Source organism: Coregonus clupeaformis, chromosome 29 (genome assembly GCF_020615455.1).
Source record: "Coregonus clupeaformis isolate EN_2021a chromosome 29, ASM2061545v1, whole genome shotgun sequence".
Taxonomy (NCBI): Eukaryota; Metazoa; Chordata; class Actinopteri; order Salmoniformes; family Salmonidae; genus Coregonus; species Coregonus clupeaformis.
Window position 1 is genome coordinate 55,642,441 of NC_059220.1, and position 23,068 is coordinate 55,665,508.

General features: G+C 44.9%; 1 protein-coding gene across 3 annotated transcripts in view; it reads right to left on the minus strand.

Moving 5' to 3' along the window:
- Window positions 1-13,338: 13,338 nt before the first annotated feature.
- Window positions 13,339-23,068, minus strand: part of LOC121576673 (zinc finger protein 423-like) — a 130,890-nt gene continuing 121,160 nt past the window's right edge. For all 3 annotated transcript variants that reach the window (XM_041890023.2, XM_041890020.2, XM_041890022.2), the window contains one exon: window positions 13,339-14,145. In XM_041890023.2, the coding sequence (XP_041745957.1) occupies window positions 14,116-14,145 (30 nt within the window). In that variant the 3' untranslated portion in view covers window positions 13,339-14,115. The remainder of the gene's footprint in view (window positions 14,146-23,068) is intronic.

The following is a 23,068-nucleotide window of genomic DNA, read 5'->3' on the forward strand; positions in this document are numbered from 1 at the left end:
CCAAGGGAACCTGGAGGGCGATAAATGACAAGGATGTTAAGCTTGAATGGGCTAGTGACTGTGACAGCATGGAATTCAAATGAGGAGATAGACAGATGGGTCAGGGGAAAAAGAGAGAATGTCGACTTGGGAGAGATGAGGATTCCTGTGCTACCGCCGCGCTGACCAGATGCTCTCAGTGTATGCGAGAATACATGGTCAGACGAGGAAAGAGCAGTAGGAGTAGCAGTGTTTTCTGTGGTAATCCATGTTTCCGTCAGCGCCAAGAAGTTGAGGGACTGGAGGGTAGCATAGGCTCAAATGAACTCTGCCTTGTTGGCCGCAGAACGGCAGTTCCAGAGGCTGCCGGAGACCTGGAACTCCACATGGGTCATGCGCGCAGGGACCACCAGATTAGAGTGGCAGCAGCCACGCGGTGTGAAGTGTTTGTATGGCCTGTGCAGAGAGGAGAGAACAGGGATAGACAGAGGCATAGTTGACAGGCTACAGAAAAAGGCTACAATAATGCAAAGGAGATCGGAATGAAATGAACTAAACATCTGGGAAAGCAAGAGAGCGGGGCCTCCCTCACTTACGTTTCACTGAAACACTCAAATATAACTCTCCCAACTTCCACTTTAGAAATTATATAATTGTTGTAAACTATAGTGGTTCAATTTTTTCTAGGAATAGACTCTAACTTGTTACAGTATTCTTCCGTGAAAACTGTCCAGGGCACCAAATCCTATGACGCCATAGCCAACTAGCATGCCAGCCTCCAATAACACAGTTTAGCACCAATACTCGGTTACAAAAAACCACCAGTGTGTTAACACACCAAACAGATAATTTGTGTCCGTGTCTAACGTTGTGTAAAGTTTTGGGTGAGTTTTGACAGTTTGAGTGAGTACTTCGTCAACTTATTCAGCCAGTTAGTTAGCTAGAATAGTTAGCATACTAGCTAGCCATTGCGCTCTGCCAACGAACCAACCCCTCCTCCCACGGCAGAGAGCCAAGCTAACGTTAACTAGTCACCCATGTCTCGAATTCCCTTGAACGACTCTGGTTACCAGTATGTAAAAACAAAACAAAAATAAATGTAGGTTATAACTTACCCTTAGTAGCTACTGTTAGCCAGTTAAGTGCAAAGCTAGCCACTGAATCGATTCAGCCAGTTCACGTCTGTCCCAACGGAGAGAAAGAGTCTCCAAATATTACAGCTAGGTCGTTCCAGCTATTGTTTAATTAGCCATCCAGGTAGCAACAAGCTAGCTACATTTCGAGTACAGTAGCTACTAACTACCTAACGTTAACGCTTCAGATAATGAGGTTAGAAAAACAGCTGAATGGTAGGTAGCTAGCTGGCATAATTACAGGTACTCTTAAGCGTGAAATAACATAGGAAACAACTATCCACAGTTGCTAATAGTTACCAGTAGCTACCCGCTAGCTAGCTAGCTAGCTTTATGTGTGTATTCATGGGAGTCTCAGCTTTTTATAGATAGCTTTTAATAGTCTGTTGCTTTTTGTTCAAAAGACCTGGCCCCTTCGGGGTCCACCCTTGTCTCACAAACACTACTCTAGCTCAGCCCCAGTTAATCACACAGACTAATCTACTGATGCAGAAGAAATAGACAAATCCAATGGTACAACCCAGAAGTCTGTAGCTCAAACACACTATGTTTAAAAGGGGTTAGAAGTCCAAAACCCACCACTGTTATGGTGGGACTCATTGAGTTAATCATGTGAACCTGACTAAATCCATTGTGTAACTGCAGAGCAGCCTTCTATCTAACCTACTCTGTGTGAACTATGTGCAGTGGCTAGTTGATCAGTCTATCTGATGGTAACCACACCTTTAGTATCTATAAATGGAAGATGTTGAATGAGTGAGTCATAGGAACAGGCCTGAGACGTGGACAAGGGAAAATATTACTATCACAGTCTAGATCACTTACAGCCAGGGAAAATAGGTCTTGAGGAGGGCAATTTTCACTTAAAATGTATGCCAAACAAAAAACATTGATTTCAAAGTTTAACAAACCGTACAACTCTATGTTTTTTGTGTCCACGTTTTTCAAAAACTCTGTTAAATATCTGCTCCGAATTAAGATTCAACGATGTGTCCAGCTATGACATGACACATTGACTTTGAAAAAATATATTTTGGTTATTGAACTACAGTAAGTGAAGTGGATTTACACCCGATAACAGAATTGCAGTAACAGAATTTCATCATGGGTCCCTGATCTGTACTACACAGAAATGCATAATTGTGGATATGAAAGTCATTCTCTTCATGGTGATGTATCCTAAATAGGTACAAAAAGGTAGAAATATGCAAAATCCTCCTTTGCATATTTGGGTATTATTCTACACACTGGCTATTATTTTAACCCCCTAGAGTCGATGTCCGCACCCCTGCGGAAATCTAATTAGCATAATAAAAATTCACCATACAAAATGTGTCCGTTTAAGCTATAGATATCTGTTTTTTTGCATTGGATGCATCTCAATCCACCGCATCAGTCGATGTCACATTTCCGCATCTGTGGTGAAAAGTGACAGAGCTAGAGCGGTGTTTGTCAGAACATGAGCCATCCCGAAAATCGGTCTTCTCACAAAATATTCTGTAGCGTTCGAACGGTTTGGCTGACAAACTAATATGAGATGTGACTCTCACGAACACGATGGTGTTCTCCGTTTCGCTCTACGACCCCCACAAGCCTCTTGGGACTCGTCTGAAGTCAGTACAGCCGATCTGCCAACTTCAGTTTGGGCTACCAGTTGAAAAACTGTATGGAAGTATATATGGAGACTGTTTAGTGTCAAAAATAAGGGGTTAAATTCACTGAACAAAAATATAAACGCAACATGTAAAGTGTTGGTCCCATGTTTCATGAGCTGAAATGAAAGATCCCAGAAATGTTCCATAAACACAAGAAGCTTATTTCTCTCAGATGTTGTGCACACATTTGTTTACATCCCGTTTAGTTAGCATTTCTCCATTGCCAAGATAATCCATCCACCTGACAGCTGTGGCATATCAAGAAGCTGATTAAAAAGCATGATCATTACACAGGTGCACCTTGTGCTGGGGACAATAAAAGGCCACTCTAAAATGTGCAGTTTTGTCACACAACACAATGCCACAGATGTCTGAAGTTTTGAGGGAGTGTGTAATTGGAATGCTGACTGCAGGAATGTCCACCAGAGCTGTTACCAGATAACTGAATGTTAATTTCTCTTCCATAAGCCACCTCCAACGGCGTTTTAGAGAATTACAACCGCAGACCATGTGTATGGCGTTTTGTGGGCGAGCAGTTTGCTGATGTCAACGTTGTGAACAGAGTGCCCCATGGTGGCTGTGGGGTTATGGTATGGGCAGGCATATGCTACCGGCAACGAACACATTTTATCGATGGCAATTTGAATGCACAGAAATACAGTGACAAGATCCTGAGGCCCATTGTGAGGCCCAAATTTTTTAAGGTATCTGTGACTAACAGATGCATATCTGTATTCCCAGTCATGTGAAACCCATAGATTAGGGCCTAATGAATTTATTTCAATTGACTGATTTTCAGATATGAACTGTAACTCAGTCAAATCTTTGAAATTGTTGCATGTTGCGTTTATATTTTTGTTCAGTATATTGTAAAAAATGTAATTAAATGTCTCCTGAACTTTCTTATATCGCTCAGATATACACTACATGACCAAAAGTAGGTGGACACCTGCTCGTCCAACATCTCATTCCAAAATCATGGGTATTAATATGGAGTTGGTCCCCCTTTGCTGCTATAACAGCCTACACTCTTCTGGGAAGGCTTTCCAGTAGATGTTGGAACATTGCTGCGGGGACTTGCTTCCATTCAGCCACAAGAGCATTAGTGAAGTCGAGCACTGATGTTGGGCGATTAGGCCTGGCTCGCAGTCGGTGTTCCAATTCATCCCAAAGGTGTTCGATGGGGTTGAGGTCAGGGCTCTGTGCTGGCCAGTCAAGTTCTTCCACACCGATCTTGACAAACCATTTCTGTATGGGCCTCACTTAGTGCATGGGGGCATTGTCATGCTGAAACAGGAAAGGGCCTTCCCCAAACTGTTGCCACAAAGTTGGAAGCACAGAATCGTCTAGAATGTAATTGTATGCTGTAGCGTTAAGATTTCCCTTCACTGGAACTAAGGGGCCTAGCCCGAACCATGAAAAACAGCCCATACCATTATTCCTCCTCCACCAAACTTTACATTTGGCACTATGCAATCAGGCAGGTAGCGTTCTCCTGGCATCCCCCAAACCCAGATTTAGACAGGGCTTACACTGTTATGGGAGCTCTGCCCCCAAACAAGACCAAATGTAGTTGGTCCGGACCAAATCTGAACCAATCATAGACGTCTATGTTTCTCAAGTTTGGACATCAAATTACAGCACAGTAGAGCTCAGTAGAGTACATTAGAGTAGAGTTCAGTACAGTACAGTACAGTAGAGTACAGTAGAGTAGAGTTCCTATGAACTTCACATGTTGGTGCTCATTGGTCCTTTTACATGGAAATGACCAGGAATCATGTGAGAACACACACACACATACGATTGAAGGCAGTAATCAGGAAAACAGAAAGTATACAAAAATCCTGTTACTTACTGGAGAATCCATAAAGTGGGATAAAAAGCACAAAGAGCAGTCAGCCATGCATGACAAACAGACATATGGCAGATAGATACGTCCAGCTGTTTGCCTGTCCTGGGCTTGCTGTAATGAGCCTTAGCCTCCATTGAGCCGACCAAAGCCTCATCAATCCCGTCCTGTAGCTAAGCCTCAACATGTCCACAAACACAGCCCTCTCATTCTAACCACTCTTCGCCTACACCTCAACACATGCCTGCTAGGTCTGCTGCCATGGACCATGAACCCCTGACATACAGTGGGGGAAAAAAGTATTTAGTCAGCCACCAATTGTGCAAGTTCTCCCACTTAAAAAGATGAGAGAGGCCTGTAATTTTCATCATAGGTACACGTCAACTATGACAGACAAAATGAGAAATAAAATTCCAGAAAATCACATAGTAGGATTTTTAATGAATTTATTTGCAAATTATGGTGGAAAATAAGTATTTGGTCAATAACAAAAGTTTCTCAAGACTTTGTTATATACCCTTTGTTGGCAATGACACAGGTCAAACGTTTTCTGTAAGTCTTCACAAGGTTTTCACACACTGTTGCTGGTATTTTGGCCCATTCCTCCATGCAGATCTCCTCTAGAGCAGTAATGTTTTGGGGCTGTCGCTGGGCAACACGGACTTTCAACTCCCTCCAAAGATTTTCTATGGGGTTGAGATCTGGAGACTGGCTAGGCCACTCCAGGACCTTGAAATGCTTCTTACGAAGCCACTCCTTCGTTGCCCGGGCGGTGTGTTTGGGATCATTGTCATGCTGAAAGACCCAGCCACGTTTCATCTTCAATGCCCTTGCTGATGGAAGGAGGTTTTCACTCAAAATCTCACGATACATGGCCCCATTCATTCTTTCCTTTACACGGATCAGTCGTCCTGGTCCCTTTGCAGAAAAACAGCCCCAAAGCATGATGTTTCCACCCCCATGCTTCACAGTAGGTATGGTGCAACTCAGCATTCTTTGTCCTCCAAACACGACGAGTTGAGTTTTTACCTAAAAGTTCTATTTTGGTTTCACCTGACCATATGACATTCTCCCAATCCTCTTCTGGATCATCCAAATGCACTCTAGCAAACTTCAGACGGGCCTGGACATGTACTGGCTTAAGCAGGGGGACACGCAGGATTTGAGTCCCTGGCGGCGTAGTGTGTTACTGATGGTAGGCTTTGTTACTTTGGTCCCAGCTCTCTGCAGGTCATTCACTAGGTCCCCCCGTGTGGTTCTGGGATTTTTGCTCACCATTCTTGTGATCATTTTGACCCCACGGGGTGAGAACTTGCGTGGAGCCCCAGATCGAGGGAGATTATCAGTGGTCTTGTATGTCTTCCATTTCCTAATAATTGCTCCCACAGTTGATTTCTTCAAACCAAGCTGCTTACCTATTGCAGATTCAGTCTTCCCAGCCTGGTGCAGGTCTACAATTTTGTTTCTGGTGTCCTTTGACAGCTCTTTGGTCTTGGCCATAGTGGAGTTTGGAGTGTGACTGTTTGAGGTTGTGGACAGGTGTCTTTTATACTGATAACATGTTCAAACAGGTGCCATTAATACAGGTAACGAGTGGAGGACAGAGGAGCCTCTTAAAGAAGAAGTTACAGGTCTGTGAGAGCCAGAAATCTTGCTTGTTTGTAGGTGACCAAATACTTATTTTCCACCATCATTTGCAAATAAATTCATTAAAAATCCTACAATGTGATTTTCAGGATTTTTTTTCCTCAATTTGTCTGTCATAGTTGACGTGTACCTATGATGAAAATTACAGGCCTCTCTCATCTTTTTAAGTGGGAGAACTTGCACAATTGGTGGCTGACTAAATACTTTTTTTCCCCACTGTACCTCTCCTCCTACTACTACTGTCCCAGTCTCTCTCTCACTCTGTGTCTCTCTGGAACACTGTATATTTTACATTTTACATTTAAGTCATTTAGCAGACGCTCTTATCCAGAGCGACTTACAAATTGGTGCATTCAACTTAGGATAGCCAGTGGGACAACCACATCTTGATCACAGTAAGTACACTTCTTCAAACAAGCAGCTGTGAGCAAAGTCAGTGCAATCAGGGACAACTACATATCGATCACAATAAGTACATTTCTTTAAACAAGTCAGTGCTAGCAGGTGAAATAAGTCAGGTGTTAGTTTAGACAAAAGACAGTGGTAGTAAAGGGGGGGTAGAAGGATTACTATAATACTATTCCAGGTATTCCTTAAAGAGGTAGGGTTTCAAGTGTCTCCGGAAGGTGGTCAGTGACTCCGCTGTCCTGGCATCGTGTGGGAGCTTGTTCCACCATTGGGGTGCCAGAGCAGCGAATAGCTTTGACTGGGCTGAGCGGGAACTGTGCTTCCGTAGAGGGAGGGGAGCTAGCAGGCCAGAGGTGGATGAACGTAGTGCCCTCGTTTGGGTGTATGGTCTAATCAGAGCCTGAAGGTAAGGAGGTGCCGTTCCCCTCACAGCTCCGTAGGCAAACACCATGGTTTTGTAGTAGATGCGAGCTTCAACTGGAAGCCAGTGGAGTGTGCGGAGGAGCGGGGTGACGTGAGAGAACTTGGGAAGGTTGAACACCAGACGGGCTGCGGCGTTCTGGAAAGTTGCAGAGGTTTAATGGCACAGGCAGGGAGCCCAGCCAACAGCGCGTTGCAGTAATCCAGACGGGAGATGACAAGTGCCTGGATTAGCACCTGTGCCACTTTCTGTGTAAGGTAGGGTCGTACTCTGCGAATGTTGTAGAGTATGAACCTGCAGGATTGGGTCACCGCTTTGATGTTAGCAGAGAACGACAGGATGTTGTCCAGGGTCACGCCAAAGTTCTTTGCACTCTGGGAGGAGGACACAATGGAGTTGTCAACCGTGATGGCGAGATCATGGAGCGGGCAGTCCTTCCCCGGGAGGAAGAGCAGCTCCGTCTTGCCGAGGTTCAGCTTGAGGTGGTGAACCGACATCCACACTGATATGTCTGCCAGACATGCAGAGATGCGATTCGCCACCTGGTTATCAGAAGGGGGAAAGGAGAAAATTAATTGTGTGTCGTCTGCGTAGCAATGATAGGAGAGACCATGTGAGGATATGACAGAGCCAAGTCACTTGGTGTATAGAGAGAATAGGAGAGGGCCTAGAACTGAGCACTGGGGGACACCAGTGGTGAGAGCACGTGGTGCGGAGACAGATTCTCACCACGCCACCTGGTAGGAGCGACCTGTCAGGTAGGACGCAATCCAAGAGTGAGCAGCGCCGGAGATGCCCAACTTAGAGAGGGTGGAGAGGAGTATCAAAGGCAGCAGATAGGTCTAAAAGGATAAGAGCAGAGGAGAGAGAGTTAGCTTTAGCAGTGCGGAGAGCCTCCGTGACACAGAGAAGAGCAGTCTCAGTTGAATGATCAGTCTTGAAACCTGACTGGTTAGGATCAAGAAGGTCATTCTGAGAGAGATAGCAGGAGAGTTGGCTAGAGACGGCACGCTCAAGAGTTTTGGAGAGAAAATAAAGAAGGGATACTGGTCTGTAGTTGTTGACATCGGAGGGATCGAGTGTAGGTTTTTGAGGAGGGGTGCAACTCACCCTCTTGAAGACGGAAGGGACATAGCCAACGGTGAAGGATGAGTTGATGAGCGAGGTGAGGTAAGGGAGAAGGTCTCCGGAAATGGTCTGGAGAAGACAGGAAGGGATAGGGTCAAGCGGGCAGGTTGTTGGGCGGCCGGCCGTCACAAGTCGCAAGATTTCATCTGGAGAGAGAGGGGAGAAAGAAGTCAAAGCATAGGGTAGGGCAGTGTGAGCAGGACCAACGGTGTCATTTGACTTAATAAATGAGGATCGGATGTCCTCAACCTTCTTTTCAAAATGGTTGACGAAGTCATCCACAGAGAGGGAGGAGTGAGGGGGAGGAGGAGGAGGATTCAGCAGGGAGGAGAAGGTGGCAAAGATCTTCCTAGGGTTAGAGGCAGAGGCTTGACATTTAGAGTGGTAGAAAGTGGCTTTAGCAGCAGAAACAGAGGAAGAAAAAGTAGAGAGGAGGGAGTGAAAAGATGACAGGTCTGCAGGGAGTCTAGTTTTCCTCCATTTCCGCTCGGCTGCCCGGAGCCCTGTTCTGTGAGCTCGCAATGAGTCGTCAAGCCACGGAGCAGGAGGGGAGGACCGAAGGGGACATAGAGAGTCAAAAGATGCAGAAAGGGAGGAGAGGAGGGTCGAGGAGGCAGAATCAGGAGACCGGAGGGAGAAGGATTTAGCAGAGGGAAGAGATGATAGGATGGAAGAGGAGAGAGTAGCGGGAGAGAGAGAGCGAAGGTTGTGACGGCGCATTACCATCTGAGTAGGGGCAGAGTGAGTAGTGTTGGAGGTGAGCGAGAGAGAAAAGGATACAAAGTAGTGGTCGGAGACATGGAGGGGAGTTGCAGTGAGATTAGTAGAAGAACAGCATCTAGTAAAGATGAGGTCAAGCGTATTGCCTGCCTTGTGAGTAGGGGGGGACGGTGAGAGGGTGAGGTCAAAAGAGGAAAGGAGTGGAAAGAACGAGGCAGAGAGAAATGAGTCAAAGGCAGACGTCGGCAGGTTAAAGTCACCCAGAACTGTGAGGGGTGAGCCATCCTCAGGAAAGGAACTTATCAAGGCGTCAAGCTCATTGATGAACTCTCCAAGGGAACCTGGAGGGCGATAAATGACAAGGATGTTAAGCTTGAATGGGCTAGTGACTGTGACAGCATGGAATTCAAATGAGGAGATAGACAGATAGGTCAGGCGGAAAAGAAAGAATGTCCACTTGGGAGAGATGAGGATTCCTGTGCCACCACCCCGCTGACCAGATGCTCTCGGGGTATGCGAGAACACATGGTCAGACGAGGAGAGAGCAGTAGGAGTAGCAGTGTTTTCAGTGGTAATCCATGTTTCCGTCAGCGCCAAGAAGTCGAGGGACTGGAGGGTAGCATAGGCTGAGATGAACTCTGCCTTGTTGGCCGCAGAACGGCAGTTCCAGAGGCTGCCGGAGACCTGGAACTCCACGTGGGTCGTGCGTGCAGGGACCACCAGGTTAGAGAGGCAGCAGCCACGTGGTGTGAGGCGTTTGTATAGCCTGTGCGGAGAGGAGAGAACAGGGATAGACAGAGGCATAGTTGACAGGCTACAGAAAATGGCTACAATAATGCAAAGGAGATCGGAATGAAATGAACTAAACATCTGGGAAAGCGAGAGAGCGGGGCCTCCCTCACTTACGTTTCACTGAAACACCCAAATATAACTCTCCCAACTTCCACCTCAGAAACTATAATTGTTGTAAACTGCAGCGGTTCAATGTTTTCTAGGAATAGACTAACTTAGTTTATTCAGCTAGCTAACTTGGTACAGTATTCTTCCGTGAAAAACCGTCCAGGGCACCTAGTCATATGACGCCACAGCCAACTAGCACTCCAACAACACCGTTTAGCACAAATACTCGGCCACAACAAACCACCAGTGTTTCAACACGCCAAGCTTCTTGTCAATACCAGTATGTAGGGGATCTAGTTTCAGGCGTTTCTTTTACTCCTGCTACTTTAGGTTACTCCTTGCTTGACAGTTCCCCTGACTGTCTAAATCTCACACTTTTGTGTCCTCAACACTTCGGAAATGCAGCTGTAAAATATTGAGGATCCTTAACATCCTGGCGCAACAGTGAACCATGGTTTGAGCTGATACACACGGTGGTGTGATGCCATTGACATGCTCTCGCCCGCTGGCACAGATCCAACAGTGCAAGACAAAAACAAAGACCTGTTGCTATTTCAGAAACTTTAATGATTCAAATATGACACTGTATTTTCTCTATTTCTTTATATAGTTTAGTCAATTAAATTGTATGCCACGTTTTTCAACCGAAGCTGGTTGGAATGGTCAGTACACTATTCTTCTCCTCCCTATAGGCTGTCTCATCGTTGTCGGTGATCAGGCCTACCACTGTTGTGTCGTCGGCATGCTTATTATGTTGTTTAATAATGTGTAGTTATTTCTACATTTCTCTATTGTTCTTTGTGCATCTATCATGTGTTTGGGTCCACATAGCCTGTTTAGCTGTTGACATGCAAATAGGCATATTTTTCCCATACTGTGCTATGGCCTAAGTTCTCCTCTTTTCTTTACAGAACCACAATTAGTATGAGAGAGAGTGGTGTTGTATGTGTGTGTGTGGATCTTCATTCAACCTTGAACTGGAACTACTGCTTCCTCGTGTTCTGAACGGACACCCTGTGGTGTTTGCTACAGGCCTAAAATCCAGCACCTAAGTTTTCTATCCCTTTTTATTGGTCCTTCGAATTCATAAACAACCCATATTTTTCAGTAATGTAAACAAATTATATATTGTTTTCTTAATTTCAATATCTCAATTTCTCACTTAGGTTTAATGAAGAAAACGGACAACATAGTTATAACTCTATGTTGGCTACTTCTGACAAAGTAACAATGGTGGCCCCCACCCCCATCAAAGTTTCCCATCCCTGGCCTAAATATTGTATCCGATTGCACCTGTTGTGTGTGCTGGCAAGAGCCCCAATGTCTTCTGTAGCCTATTGAATTGTAAAATGGAAATAGTAAATTATTAAAACAATTTCTCAAGGAAAGTTAGCCAATATTAAAATATACACATGCATTTGTCAGTTGTAGTCTAGTTAAAATAAGTAATATGGCAAGTTGACTCTCGCCCATGAATGGAGAAGTTCAACTGCTCCCAGGGCACTGTGGTATATCAATGCGTTCCGATGACTGATTTCTGGGAACGGTACCGACCTTCTGTCCAGAAGAAGCCATGAGATTCAACGGCTGAACCAGCTGCTTAAACACATGGATGCACTTCAAGCAGAAAGCCGTATGGTCGTCAAACCAAACCAACAGTCTATTACAGTCTATTACTGTTTTTAGATGATGTGAAAGTATATTTCGCTCAGTTATATTTTGTATCATGCAGATTTCAATGTCATACATTGAAACTAAATTTGTCTGATATGAGTCAATAAATGTTGTAGGATTTAGCTAAATGTGATATTACATGTATTATATATAAGTTCATTCAATCATCAGTGAATGATTTGTTGCGTCAATATTTCTCTCCTGCTATACTAGGCATTTTGTTTCCAGATTATAAATGTTTTATAAATAGGATATACATTGGTGCAGTTATATAAATTATATTAGGCCCTACATAATTATCTAAAAACGGGGAAAACAATTATAAACAAGATCCACAATGAATTTATGATAATGTCCCCAAACATCTCTGAGAAACAGAAGCATATTAAATTCCATAGATGTGTTATGATCAATTTTCATATAAAAAAATCTCTACCCCTGATGAGTCACTGATGCAGCCTGGTCTCATAGACAAGACGTAACATAGTAAACGTAAAGCCAAGACACTCAAATTAGGATGATATGTTATGTGATGTGTTACTTCAGGCAAAGCAAAATTAGGGTGGTTGGTCGGGGTGGATGGGTAGGCATGTTAGCAACGCAAATGTTGCGTGTTCGAATCTCGAACCTTTGCATTTTAGCTAATTAGAAACTTTGAAATGCCTCACTACTTTTGAGCTACATTGCAACTACTTAGCATGTTAGCTAACCCTTCCCCTTTAACCTAACCCTAACCCCTAGCCTAGCTAATGTTAGCCACATAGCAAACATTAGCCACAACAAATTGGAAATCATAACATATCATACATTTAGAAAATTCATAAAGTATTGTACGAATTGCAATTTGTAACATATCGTACAAATTGTAATTTGTAACACATATGTACTGTAATTCGTTACATTACCGAAATGGATGGACATCCACAAATTAATACGAAACGTAACATATCATATTAATTGGAGTGTCCCAGATTTAGGTTTACTATGTTACATCTGGAATGAAAGACAAACATACACACTGTGCTGCCAGTCACTATGGACAGAAAAGTGAAGGGATGCGAGATCCTACTTACATTTTGCAGGTGGGGAGAGAGCGAGAGAGGGTGGAGGAGGCTTCTCTTGAAGCACTGGGCATCTTATGACATTCATTATCTGAATTAGGCCCACAGAATTATACCTACGGAGGAGCGGCTTCTATGGAGGAAATTTGAATGTCTTTGAGCTTCTGAGAATTGACTTAACATTGGACCAGAACAGCACTAGAATTAAAAACACATCTTCCCTTTTTGTAGTTAATGAATCCAATGTGAAATGTGATAACTATAATATCCTTAGCTAGCACTGAAAAAGTTAATCCATTCTTCTCCAATGGAAAAATAAATAATTGCTTCCTATTTCTGAATCACACTTGTAACGTTGTCAGTAGGCTACAGTAACCTATGCTTCGGAGGGGGAGGAGCAGGTAGCCTACACATGCACACCCACTGGTAAAGATTTCCAGCTGGCAGGCAGACACTGGAATACGTTGACAGAGTGAGGGCTCTGCATAGGCGCTTTGCTGCGATTTTTGTGGGACAAAAAAACAACGCCCAGTCAGTTATTAACCGGTTCCCACGCTTTTAAAAATAATGGTTCGATCTAGAAAACTAAAAATCTGTTCCTTTAATATTTTCATTATTTTATAGTTTACAGTTCTGTTCCCTGAAGCGGTTCCAACCCCTGGCTTACATTGAGAGTTGCTGTAGTGAAGGTATGTTATTCTCTCCTGGTTGCCACTCTGGCGTTCATTAGAAAAACAAGACTCACACCACACACACATTCCTTTTATTCATGATTTATTTATTTGAATTTTTTTGACTGGACTAGTTATTGCAATCTGGTTAATTCACATTTAAAAAGCAGACATCATCCAGTTGCACTGAAATTGATGATATTCATTTTTACAATAACCATTAGGTCCATAGACTGGAAAATCCAATCAAACCATTATGTTTTTCTTAACTTTATTTTGTATTTTTATTTTGTAATTACAAAAAAGAAAATATAACAATAATAATAAAAAGGAGGAAAACGCAGAAATATTACGACTGGCAAACAATCACAACACAGCACAAGTACCTATTTACTGCAAGAAATAATAAGGTACAATAACAAAAGAGTAAAAACAAATGCAAAAAATTATTATAATAATTGGCACCAATGAAGTTTGATACAAGAAGCAACAGAGGACAAGGTAAATTATGCATTTCTAGAGACTAAAATCAGAGACAAAGGGTGTTTCTTTTTTTTAAAGTTTTGTTTCTTTTGTAAAAAAAAAAAACGCACAACCGGGAAGCAGGGACGATAAAAAATACTGCACGTACAATACCTTTTCTCTCCATCTCCTTTTTTTTTTTAAATATCCTTTTCTTTTTTAATAGCATATCCCATTAATATTCATTCCCCACTGCTCGTAATAGCTGTGCCTGGTGGCGGAATCGTTAGAGTTTTACATGTGAGTAGCAAATGACACTTTGATTGGCTGTGATGTTGAAATGGTCCTCCCCCACCGGGCCTGGGTCGGGGTTCTGGGCTGAGCCAGGAGTCCTGCCGGGCCCAGTCTCACTGCGCGTGCTGGCTCAGTGTGTGGTTCTGGAAGGGAAGAGAGAAGAACACATGAGGAGAGAAATAATAACCTCCGAGCCCCCACAGCCACCTACCCCCATCCCTACACCTCTCCCCCTCTCTTTATACACAACAGTCATGTCTGTCTGTCCATCAGAGGGCCCTAGCCTCCTGTAACATGGACTACCTGCTCAACCCACACACACCCACAGCCATTATATATCGAGCTGCAGATAAACCCAACCGTCATATTATATTAATTGTGTATTTGCTTTGCGGTCTTCCTTATCCATGGCAACATGAAACAATGATTTGTTTATTCAGATTTATGAGGCTCGCATCCCTTTTGATATTCTTATAAATATTTGAAAACACCATATCAATACCTTATGAGGCCCACATTCCAACAGCTCGAGCTCAACACATGAATTCATAATAACGCACAAAACACCTTTATCTAAATTACATCCACGACACCACCATCAACAACTGCAGGAGCCTGGTTTCTCTGCACACCTCAACCAGAGGGTATATAACTTCAGACCAAATAAGATAGATGTGAAGAGTTAAACTCTCAATCACAGCAGATATGGGGCTCCCAGAGGCCTGTGTGTTAGGGAGATTTCTGGTAGGCTGGCTGGTTCCTCTGCGCTCTCCCCGGGACCATAAACCCAATTCCCAGGAAAAGCTCAGCAATCATCCCCCTCTTCCCGCTAAAAGCTGCTTTCCAAGATTAATCTCTCACAGATATGCCCATGTGTTTGTGCACCACTATGAAAACAAGAAAAGGGGGAAAAATCTGAAGGATTAAACATGGTTTTCCGTTGATAAATACTTATTCTTATTCTTTGGGCCTTATCTTGGTGCGCATATTTTGCACACGACTGTTGGCAGAGCCAGGCTGCACTAGTTCAGCAGACGAGGCCAAGCGCCCGGGTCTTAAAGCCCTAGACTGACTGATTGCAGCCATTCAGGCCCAGTCTTTCTTTTCCTCTTTCTGTCTCTCCCTCTCCCCCTGCACCCCTCCCCCACGTATATGAGTGGGAACGCGCACACAGAGGGCTCTTCAGTGAGGAGCAGTCTCTCACTGGGAGCCACTGACCCCATTATGAGAGCAAACCACTTCTCGCTCTCTCTGATCCACGCCACCTACAGTTCTGCACCCCTCCAGCAGAGGTCAGGATTGGCTCTCCATCTGCCTGCTTCTCCTGTTACTCAGACCACAACAGACTGGAGAGCTCCAGCCAGAAGTGAGTCAGAACATTTTAGACAAAACAGAATATTAGACCTGGATTTCATCATCATCACATATAGGCACATGTCAGTTTCATGTGTGCTTCCTTTGAGTGTACTGTCTCCTTCTGTGACCGAAAATTGAATTTTTGGGTGTAGCCTTGCCCCATCTTTGTGTGTGAATGTGTTTGTGTGTGTCTGTGTATATGTGTGTGTTAGAGAGGGAGTGAGTGTGCGTGCATGTTTCCCCCCAGGTTTCCAGGGTTTTGTTGGTGTGTATTGATTTGCAGAGAGAGGGGATTGAGAGGCAGTGGTTGCTCCCTGAGTCCCTGGTGTCCTGGGTTACACCAGCACTGCAGCGGCCTGATGGAAACAGCACAGATAGGGGGAGGAGATGAGAGCAGAGGAGGAAGGAGCCGCACAAACACCCTCACCTACACATTCCACAGGATGGACACACCGTTTCCCTTACAACTCAAACTAGAAGATAACACACACACACACTAGAGCCTGCAATATTGGGTTGGTGTAATGGAATAGTAGCTCTTATTAAATGTGTTAATTAGTGTGAACACACACAGACAGTCATACACACTGTGATGCTGGTCTCAGCTCTCTTCATTTGAGACCGTTGTCAGGGGCTGGGGTATTGATCACGCCGCAGGCGATCGATGGTGCGTGTCTCTGAATCTGATAATGACTCTCAGTGTGACATCAGTCCTATGCAGCTGTAATTGATATATTCTCCAGGATGAGGAGATTGAGGGCTCTGCTCTCACTCTTTAAGCAGGAGGGGACTGGAGACTGAGACCACAAACACACCATGTCATCAGACAGAGAATACACACATCACCCCAATACCTGACAAACACTATTACTTACACCCCTACAACCTAAAGAACCAGCAAAGAGAGTAGTTGATCCTGAAACAACCTCCTCCTCCCATCAGACTGCACAACATCAATGGCTAACAACTCCACATTACAAATATCTAAATCGCAAACATCACATTTCAACTCCCTCACTGCCTGGTGGATCACAACGGCCAAGACAAAGACATCAAGTCGACAAGATAACCACTGTACTAACAAAGGCAGGACATCACTGACAGTGTTATTCCTTTGTATTGTACCATCAAACTAAACGGATAGGCATGCTTGCATGTCACAGTTTAGCAGGGGGACACTGTGTGATGGATGGAACAGCGCCCCTCTGCAGGGGGAGGCTGTGCAGTGGGCAGAACAGCCCCTCACTGCTCAGTCAATATCTAGGCTGTCATTGTTTTCCTAAACTGGTTATAAAAGAGAGGCTAAATCCTGCCGAGCTGTGGGCTCATGGGAAATATGGCCCAGTCGCATTACTAATGCAGAGACTGCGAGACTGCTGCACACACTAGGGGGAGGAAGAGGGGGGAGGGAAAGGGGAGAGGGGAGGAGGAGAGAGAGGGGTGGCAGGAGATAAAGATAAAGGAAAATCAAATCTACGTTTCCAACACAGGCACTTTATTAACTGCGTTACAACGCGTGAGGACCTAGACAGGGCTGCCATCATGTCACTTTCAATCAGGCGTCTGAGGCGCCACCGCAGGGCCCCCTGGCCCCCCCGGCACCTCACGGCTCCAGGATCTGTGGCATCCCCTGGGGAGCAGGCAGGGGTGGTGAGACTCAAACATGTCAGTTCACCATGAGTCCTCTAACAGACACAGTCCTCTGCTCTGCACATCAATGTACTAGAACAACAACTTTCACTACATATTTTGGCTTTTGAAGAATAGCAGCAGCCATAACAGACGTGTCCACTATTTGGGAACACTTGAACTGCTAGGGCGTTAAATCTTGTCTGTGGTGATACAGTGAGGGAAAAAAGTTGATCCCCTGCTGATTTTGTACGTTTGCCGACTGAAAGACATGATCAGTCTATAACTTTAATGGTAGGTTTATTTGAACAGTGAGAGACAGAACAATAACAACAAAATCCAGAAAAACGCATGTCAAAAATTTTATAAATTGATTTACATTTTAATGAGGGAAATAAGTATTTGACCTCTCTGCAAAACATGACTTAGAACTTGGTGGCAAAACCCTTGTTGGCAATCACAGAGGTCAGACGTTTCTTGTAGTTGGCCACCAGGTTTGCACACATCTCAGGAGGGATTTTGTCCCACTCCTCTTTGCAGATCTTCTCCAAGTCATTAATGTTTCGAGCCTGACGTTTGGCAACTCAAACCTTCAGCTCCCTCCACAGATTTTCTATGGGATTAAGGTCTGGAGACTGGCTAGGCCACTCCAGGACCTTAATGTGCTTCTTCTTGAGCCACTCCTTTGTTGCCTTGGCCGTGTGTTTTGGGTCATTGTCATGCTGGAATACCCATCCACGACCCATTTTCAATGCCCTGGCTGAGGGAAGGAGGTTCTCACCCAAGATTTAACGGTACATGGTGTCGTCCATTGTCCCTTTGATGCGGTGAAGTTGTCCTGTCCCCTTAGCAGAAAAACACCCCCAAAGCATAATGTTTCCACCTCCATGTTTGACGGTGGGGATGGTGTTCTTGGGGTCATATGCAGCATTCCTCCTCCTCCAAACACGGCGAGTTGAGTTGATGCCAAAGAGCTCGATTTTGGTCTCATCTGACCACAACACTTTCACCCAGTTCTCCTCTGAATCATTCAGATGTTCATTGGCAAACTTCAGACGGGCCTGTATATGTGCTTTCTTGAGCAGGGGGACCTTGCGGGCACTGCAGGATTTCAGTCCTTCAAAGCGTAGTGTGTTACCAATTGTTTTCTTGGTGACTATGGTCCCAGCTGCCTTGAGATCATTGAAAAGATCCTCCCGTGTAGTTCTGGGCTGATTCCTCATCGTTCTCATGATCATTGCAACTCCACGAGGTGAGATCTTGCATGGAGCCCCAGGCTGAGGGAGATTGACAGTTATTTTGTGTTTCTTCCATTTGCGAATAATCGCACCAACTGTTGTCACCTTCACACCAAGCTGCTTGGTGATGGTCTTGTAGCCCATTCCAGCCTTGTGTAGGTCTACAATCTTGTCCCTGACATCCTTGGAGAGCTCTTTGGTCTTGGCCATGGTGGAGAGTTTGGAATCTGATTGATTGATTGCTTCTGTGGACAGGTGTCTTTTATACAGGTAACAAACTGAGATTAGGAGCACTCCCTTTAAGAGTGTGCTCCTAATCTCAGCTTGTTACCTGTATAAAAGACACCTGGGAGCCAGAAATCTTTCTAATTTATAACATTTTTGACATGTGTTTTTCTGGATTTTTTTGTTGTTATTCTGTCTCTCACTGTTCAAATTAACCTACCATTAAAATTATAGACTGATCATTTCTTTGTCAGTGGGCAAACGTACAAAATCAGCAGGGGATCAAATACTTTTTTCCCTCACTGTATAACATACCAACATGAACTAGTAGCATCGCTAAGCAAGTCTAGCATACTCTGATTAGCCTACATGGCCCGGTCTCAAACAGCCACAGGAAGAGGAAATACTGCTTTTGGCGCAAGCCTGTCCCTCTCTGTTCTGCTCTGTTTTTAACACAAAATGAAAAATCACCTTTGCCGCCTGGTGCACTTTAGTGTGGCTTATTTTTAGACCGTTGAGAGTCTTCCAGGGGCCGGAGACTAACAGATGGGCTGTCTTAAAGCTTCCTATGTTCCCAGGTTTTCACCTCAGAGAGACAGGAAACTCACTTGGGAGTGCGCTACAAATAAACCCCCTCCCCCTGTATTCCCACTTTCCTCCCCCTAACCCCACCACCCCACCACCAAATAAATGTGCCCGTTCTCCAGCCATGTCCTGTTTCAACATGCTCCCCCCAGCCCCCACCCTCTCACCCAAGAGGGACTTCCCCTCCCCTGCTGCTATCACTCAGTAAAGCCAAGCTCAGACTCAGAGACATTAACACATCCAAAAGACTCCCACACACAAACCCACAGAACAGGCTAACCATAACACACAACCGCATAGAAACACACTAACCTGGTTAGACTTACTTAAACATAACAAACACTCACTGAAATGGCTGTAGATATACAGTAATGCAGGTCCTGTCCTGATGCAGCTGGTGTAACTAATGAATCCCTCCTTGGCCTTACAGGTATGGGGTTCAGTCCCTCATCTTCCCTATATCACACAATAACACACCTACCAATACATCCTGTTCCAACTATAGACTGGGGCACAGATTGTGTGTAAGTACATCCCCTTGAATATAATATGGGGTTAGCTATATACAATATGATATCAAAGATGTGCACTCACATACTATGCACGTGCACACCCAGAGAGAGAGAACAGAGAGGGGGCCTGTGGCACAGCAGTGATGTCCGTACAGACTCTAAGGGGCGTAGAGGAGTGTCGAGTGCCAGATGAGCTCAGGGGCCCCAGACGGACTGTGCCATGGGTGACAGAGTACAGAGAGACATGCAGCGCTGCTCTCCCATTCGCTCTTCCGGGCCTGATCACCAGTGCACACTCCCATTCCCTTTCCATGTCACTGTCATAACACACTCAATCCCCACATGTCCCCGGGGTCCCCGCTTATTTCATTACAATGCACCCTAAATAAAAAACTATAATAGCTAAGAGCGGGGAACAAAGCATATAGAGAGTGGTGAGGGGAGGGGTTTGATGTAGGCGGCTGGTGGTGTCACAACTATATGACCACCCAGATGGAAGAGAGAGAGGGAAATGGAGAGAGAGAGAGGGAAATGGAGAGAGAGAGAGGGAAATGGAGAGAGAGAGGGAAATGGAGAGAGAGAGAGAGGGAAATGGAGAGAGAGAGAGGGAAATGGAGAGAGAGAGAGGGAAATGGAGAGAGAGAGAGGGAAATGGAGAGAGAGAGGGAAATGGAGAGAGAGAGGGAAATGGAGAGAGAGAGGGAAATGGAGAGAGAGAGAGGGAAATGGAGAGAGAGAGAGGGAAAGGGAGAGAGAGAGAGGGAAAGGGAAAGAGAGAGAGGGAAAGGGAGAGAGAAAGGGATGGGAATATTCAGAGAGGAGGTTTGATGGTACGACTGAGCTTCTCTCCCTAGTAGAGCTGTCAGTGGTGTATGATTTATAGTGTGTGTGTGTCAGCCTCCAGCTGCTGAATAGAGAACATCAGGTTGTAAAAGACCCCGTCCTGTGTGTTCTCTATGATGGAGAAAGAGAGATGGAGAGAGAGACAGAGGAAAAGAGAGAGAATGAGAGATAGAGACCCCAAGAGAGAGAGAGACAGAGAAAGATGTACAGAGACAGAAAGACAGAGACCCCACATACAGTATCACCTCCTTGTCATTACCACACCTTCAGTGTGGTAAGTGATGTGACGTATGATGTTGATCTAGTGATCTAGCCCACATCTCTATTGTGGTTGATCAGATCACCGTGTAACCACGTCTCTACACTGTTTAGTGCCAGGAGAACCCACTCAGGGACAATACCCCAGCTCATACGTCACTGTCAAAGCCATGACAGTTCCAGTCCTGTTTTGGCAACGAGTGGAACCACACCACACAGCGCTGTTCTGTACCGCAACAACACATCTCAGTTGTACATATTACCTCTATTACCTCTACTAACCTGTACCCACACATTGACTATTACCTCTACTAACCTGTACCCACACATTGACTATTACCTCTACTAACCTGTACCCCCACATTGACTATTACCTCTACTAACCTGTACCCACACATTGGATTCGGTACCGGTACCTCCTGTATTTTATACTTTAGTTTATTTAGTAAATATTTTTCTTAACTCTTATTTTTCTTAAAACTACATTGTTGGTTAAGGGCTTGTAAGTAAGCATTTCACGGTAAGGTCTACACCTGTTGTATTTGGCGCATGTGACAAATAACATTTGATTTGATTTGAGTTCAACTGTCATGTCTGACTAGGGACGATGCTTTGCTCTGTGGAGGCAGACACACTGAAACAGAGACAGGGTCCAGGAAGAGAGAACTGCCCCCCTTCCCTTCCTCCTTCCCCTCTCTCCCCCCCATCTCCATCTCTCTCCATCTCCCTCTCTCTCCATCTCCCTCTCTCTCCATCTTGCTGTGTTTGATAGAATACATTTAATGGAATGCAACAGACAGATAAAGGGGAAAGGATGGAGAGTGAAGAACAGACACATAGAAGAGCTGACTCTATCCCAGTGGATCTCTCCTCCTCTTCGTCTCAGCGTTCCTCTCCCACCTCCACGCTGGCCCCCAAATTATTCAATTTCTCCCAGACATCTCATCTCTCTGGGAGTCAGGGAAGCCATGGCCTCCCTCTCTCTTCATTCCTCTTCATCCCACACTGTCACTTAGGGAGGGTTTTTTCATGAGGGGAAGGTTTGTGACAGAATCTCTATGGGGAGTGTGTATGAGTATTATACAGGGTGTCATTGCCCCTTTCAGAGGCTTGTAGGAAATAACGTGCACACAGAGACACACACACACACACACACACACACACACTGGTAAGATGACAGGATGTGAATGTCTTGATTTTCTCAGAAGATTAGTTTACCCCATGTAGAGCGTTTTCCATTTGAATTCACCACACTCAAATTTGTCTGAGTTTCTTTTGCAGTGCGGGAAGAGAATGAAAACAAAACAGAAAAACAGGTAAACAACTTAAACAGGTCCTGGGGCTGAGGATGTGAAGGACAATAGTATGTTCCACGCTCCATCTCCTCAGAAGTTGATATATTTGCTATGCTAATGTCACCCCTCTATACACAAAGACTGAACCAAAATACTGGTTCTCATCTCAAGTGTTGTTGCTGTACAATGTGTTTATCATGAAAGACTACACCATTGATACCATGACCACAGCTTCACACCGCTGCCTGACAACTAGAGCAGTGTAGGCTACCACAGTGGACCATAGTGTTCTGTGGTGCAGCTCAGACAGACCCAGGTATGCCAAGCCAGACAGCTGTATGTATCCTGTATGTGGTGCATGCAGTCCCTAGACTGCATCTCTCTGAGCTGGCCAATCATTTTGCAGGAGGTTTTGGGAAGGGGCGGGGGGCTGGGGTGGGGAGGAGGTCTGCAGAGAGACCACTTGGTCCCCATTCTAATAACATGGAGCGCCACTCTGCACAGCGGGGACGCAACCAGAGACTGTCACTTGGACACCTAGATCAAATCCTGCCTCCACACTGTGGCACGCCATAATGAGCAAACTAAGAACTCCCCAGTCACCTACACACACATACAGAAATACATCCATAGTTCAGACACTCACTATAATATTCACACACTGTAGCATAGCTACAGCAGAGAACATAGACAAGGACTAACAAAGGAAATACCTTTCCTAATGTGAATGTACGAGGCTAACAAAGACACTGCTCAGTGCACTACTTGTCCAATCAAACAAAGCAGACACAGATCACACACTGAATGTTAGTGGTATGCCTCCATGGCTGCGTTTACACAGGCAGCCCAATTTGGATCTTTCTTTCACTAATTGGCCTTTTGAACAAACAGATCAGCTCTGAAAATGATCTGATGTGAAAAGATATCATATGATTGGTCAAAAGACCAATTAGGGAGAAAAATATCAGAATTGGGCTGCCTGTGTAAACGCCGCAGCCCATGTTCCCTGCTCTCTGTATCTCTGCTCTAAGACCCAAACCCCAGCTCCTACAGTACAGCATAGCTTTGGATGAGAATGCGCTTCCCTCAAATATTCAACACTTTCTGGATGTAGAGGGAGGGAGG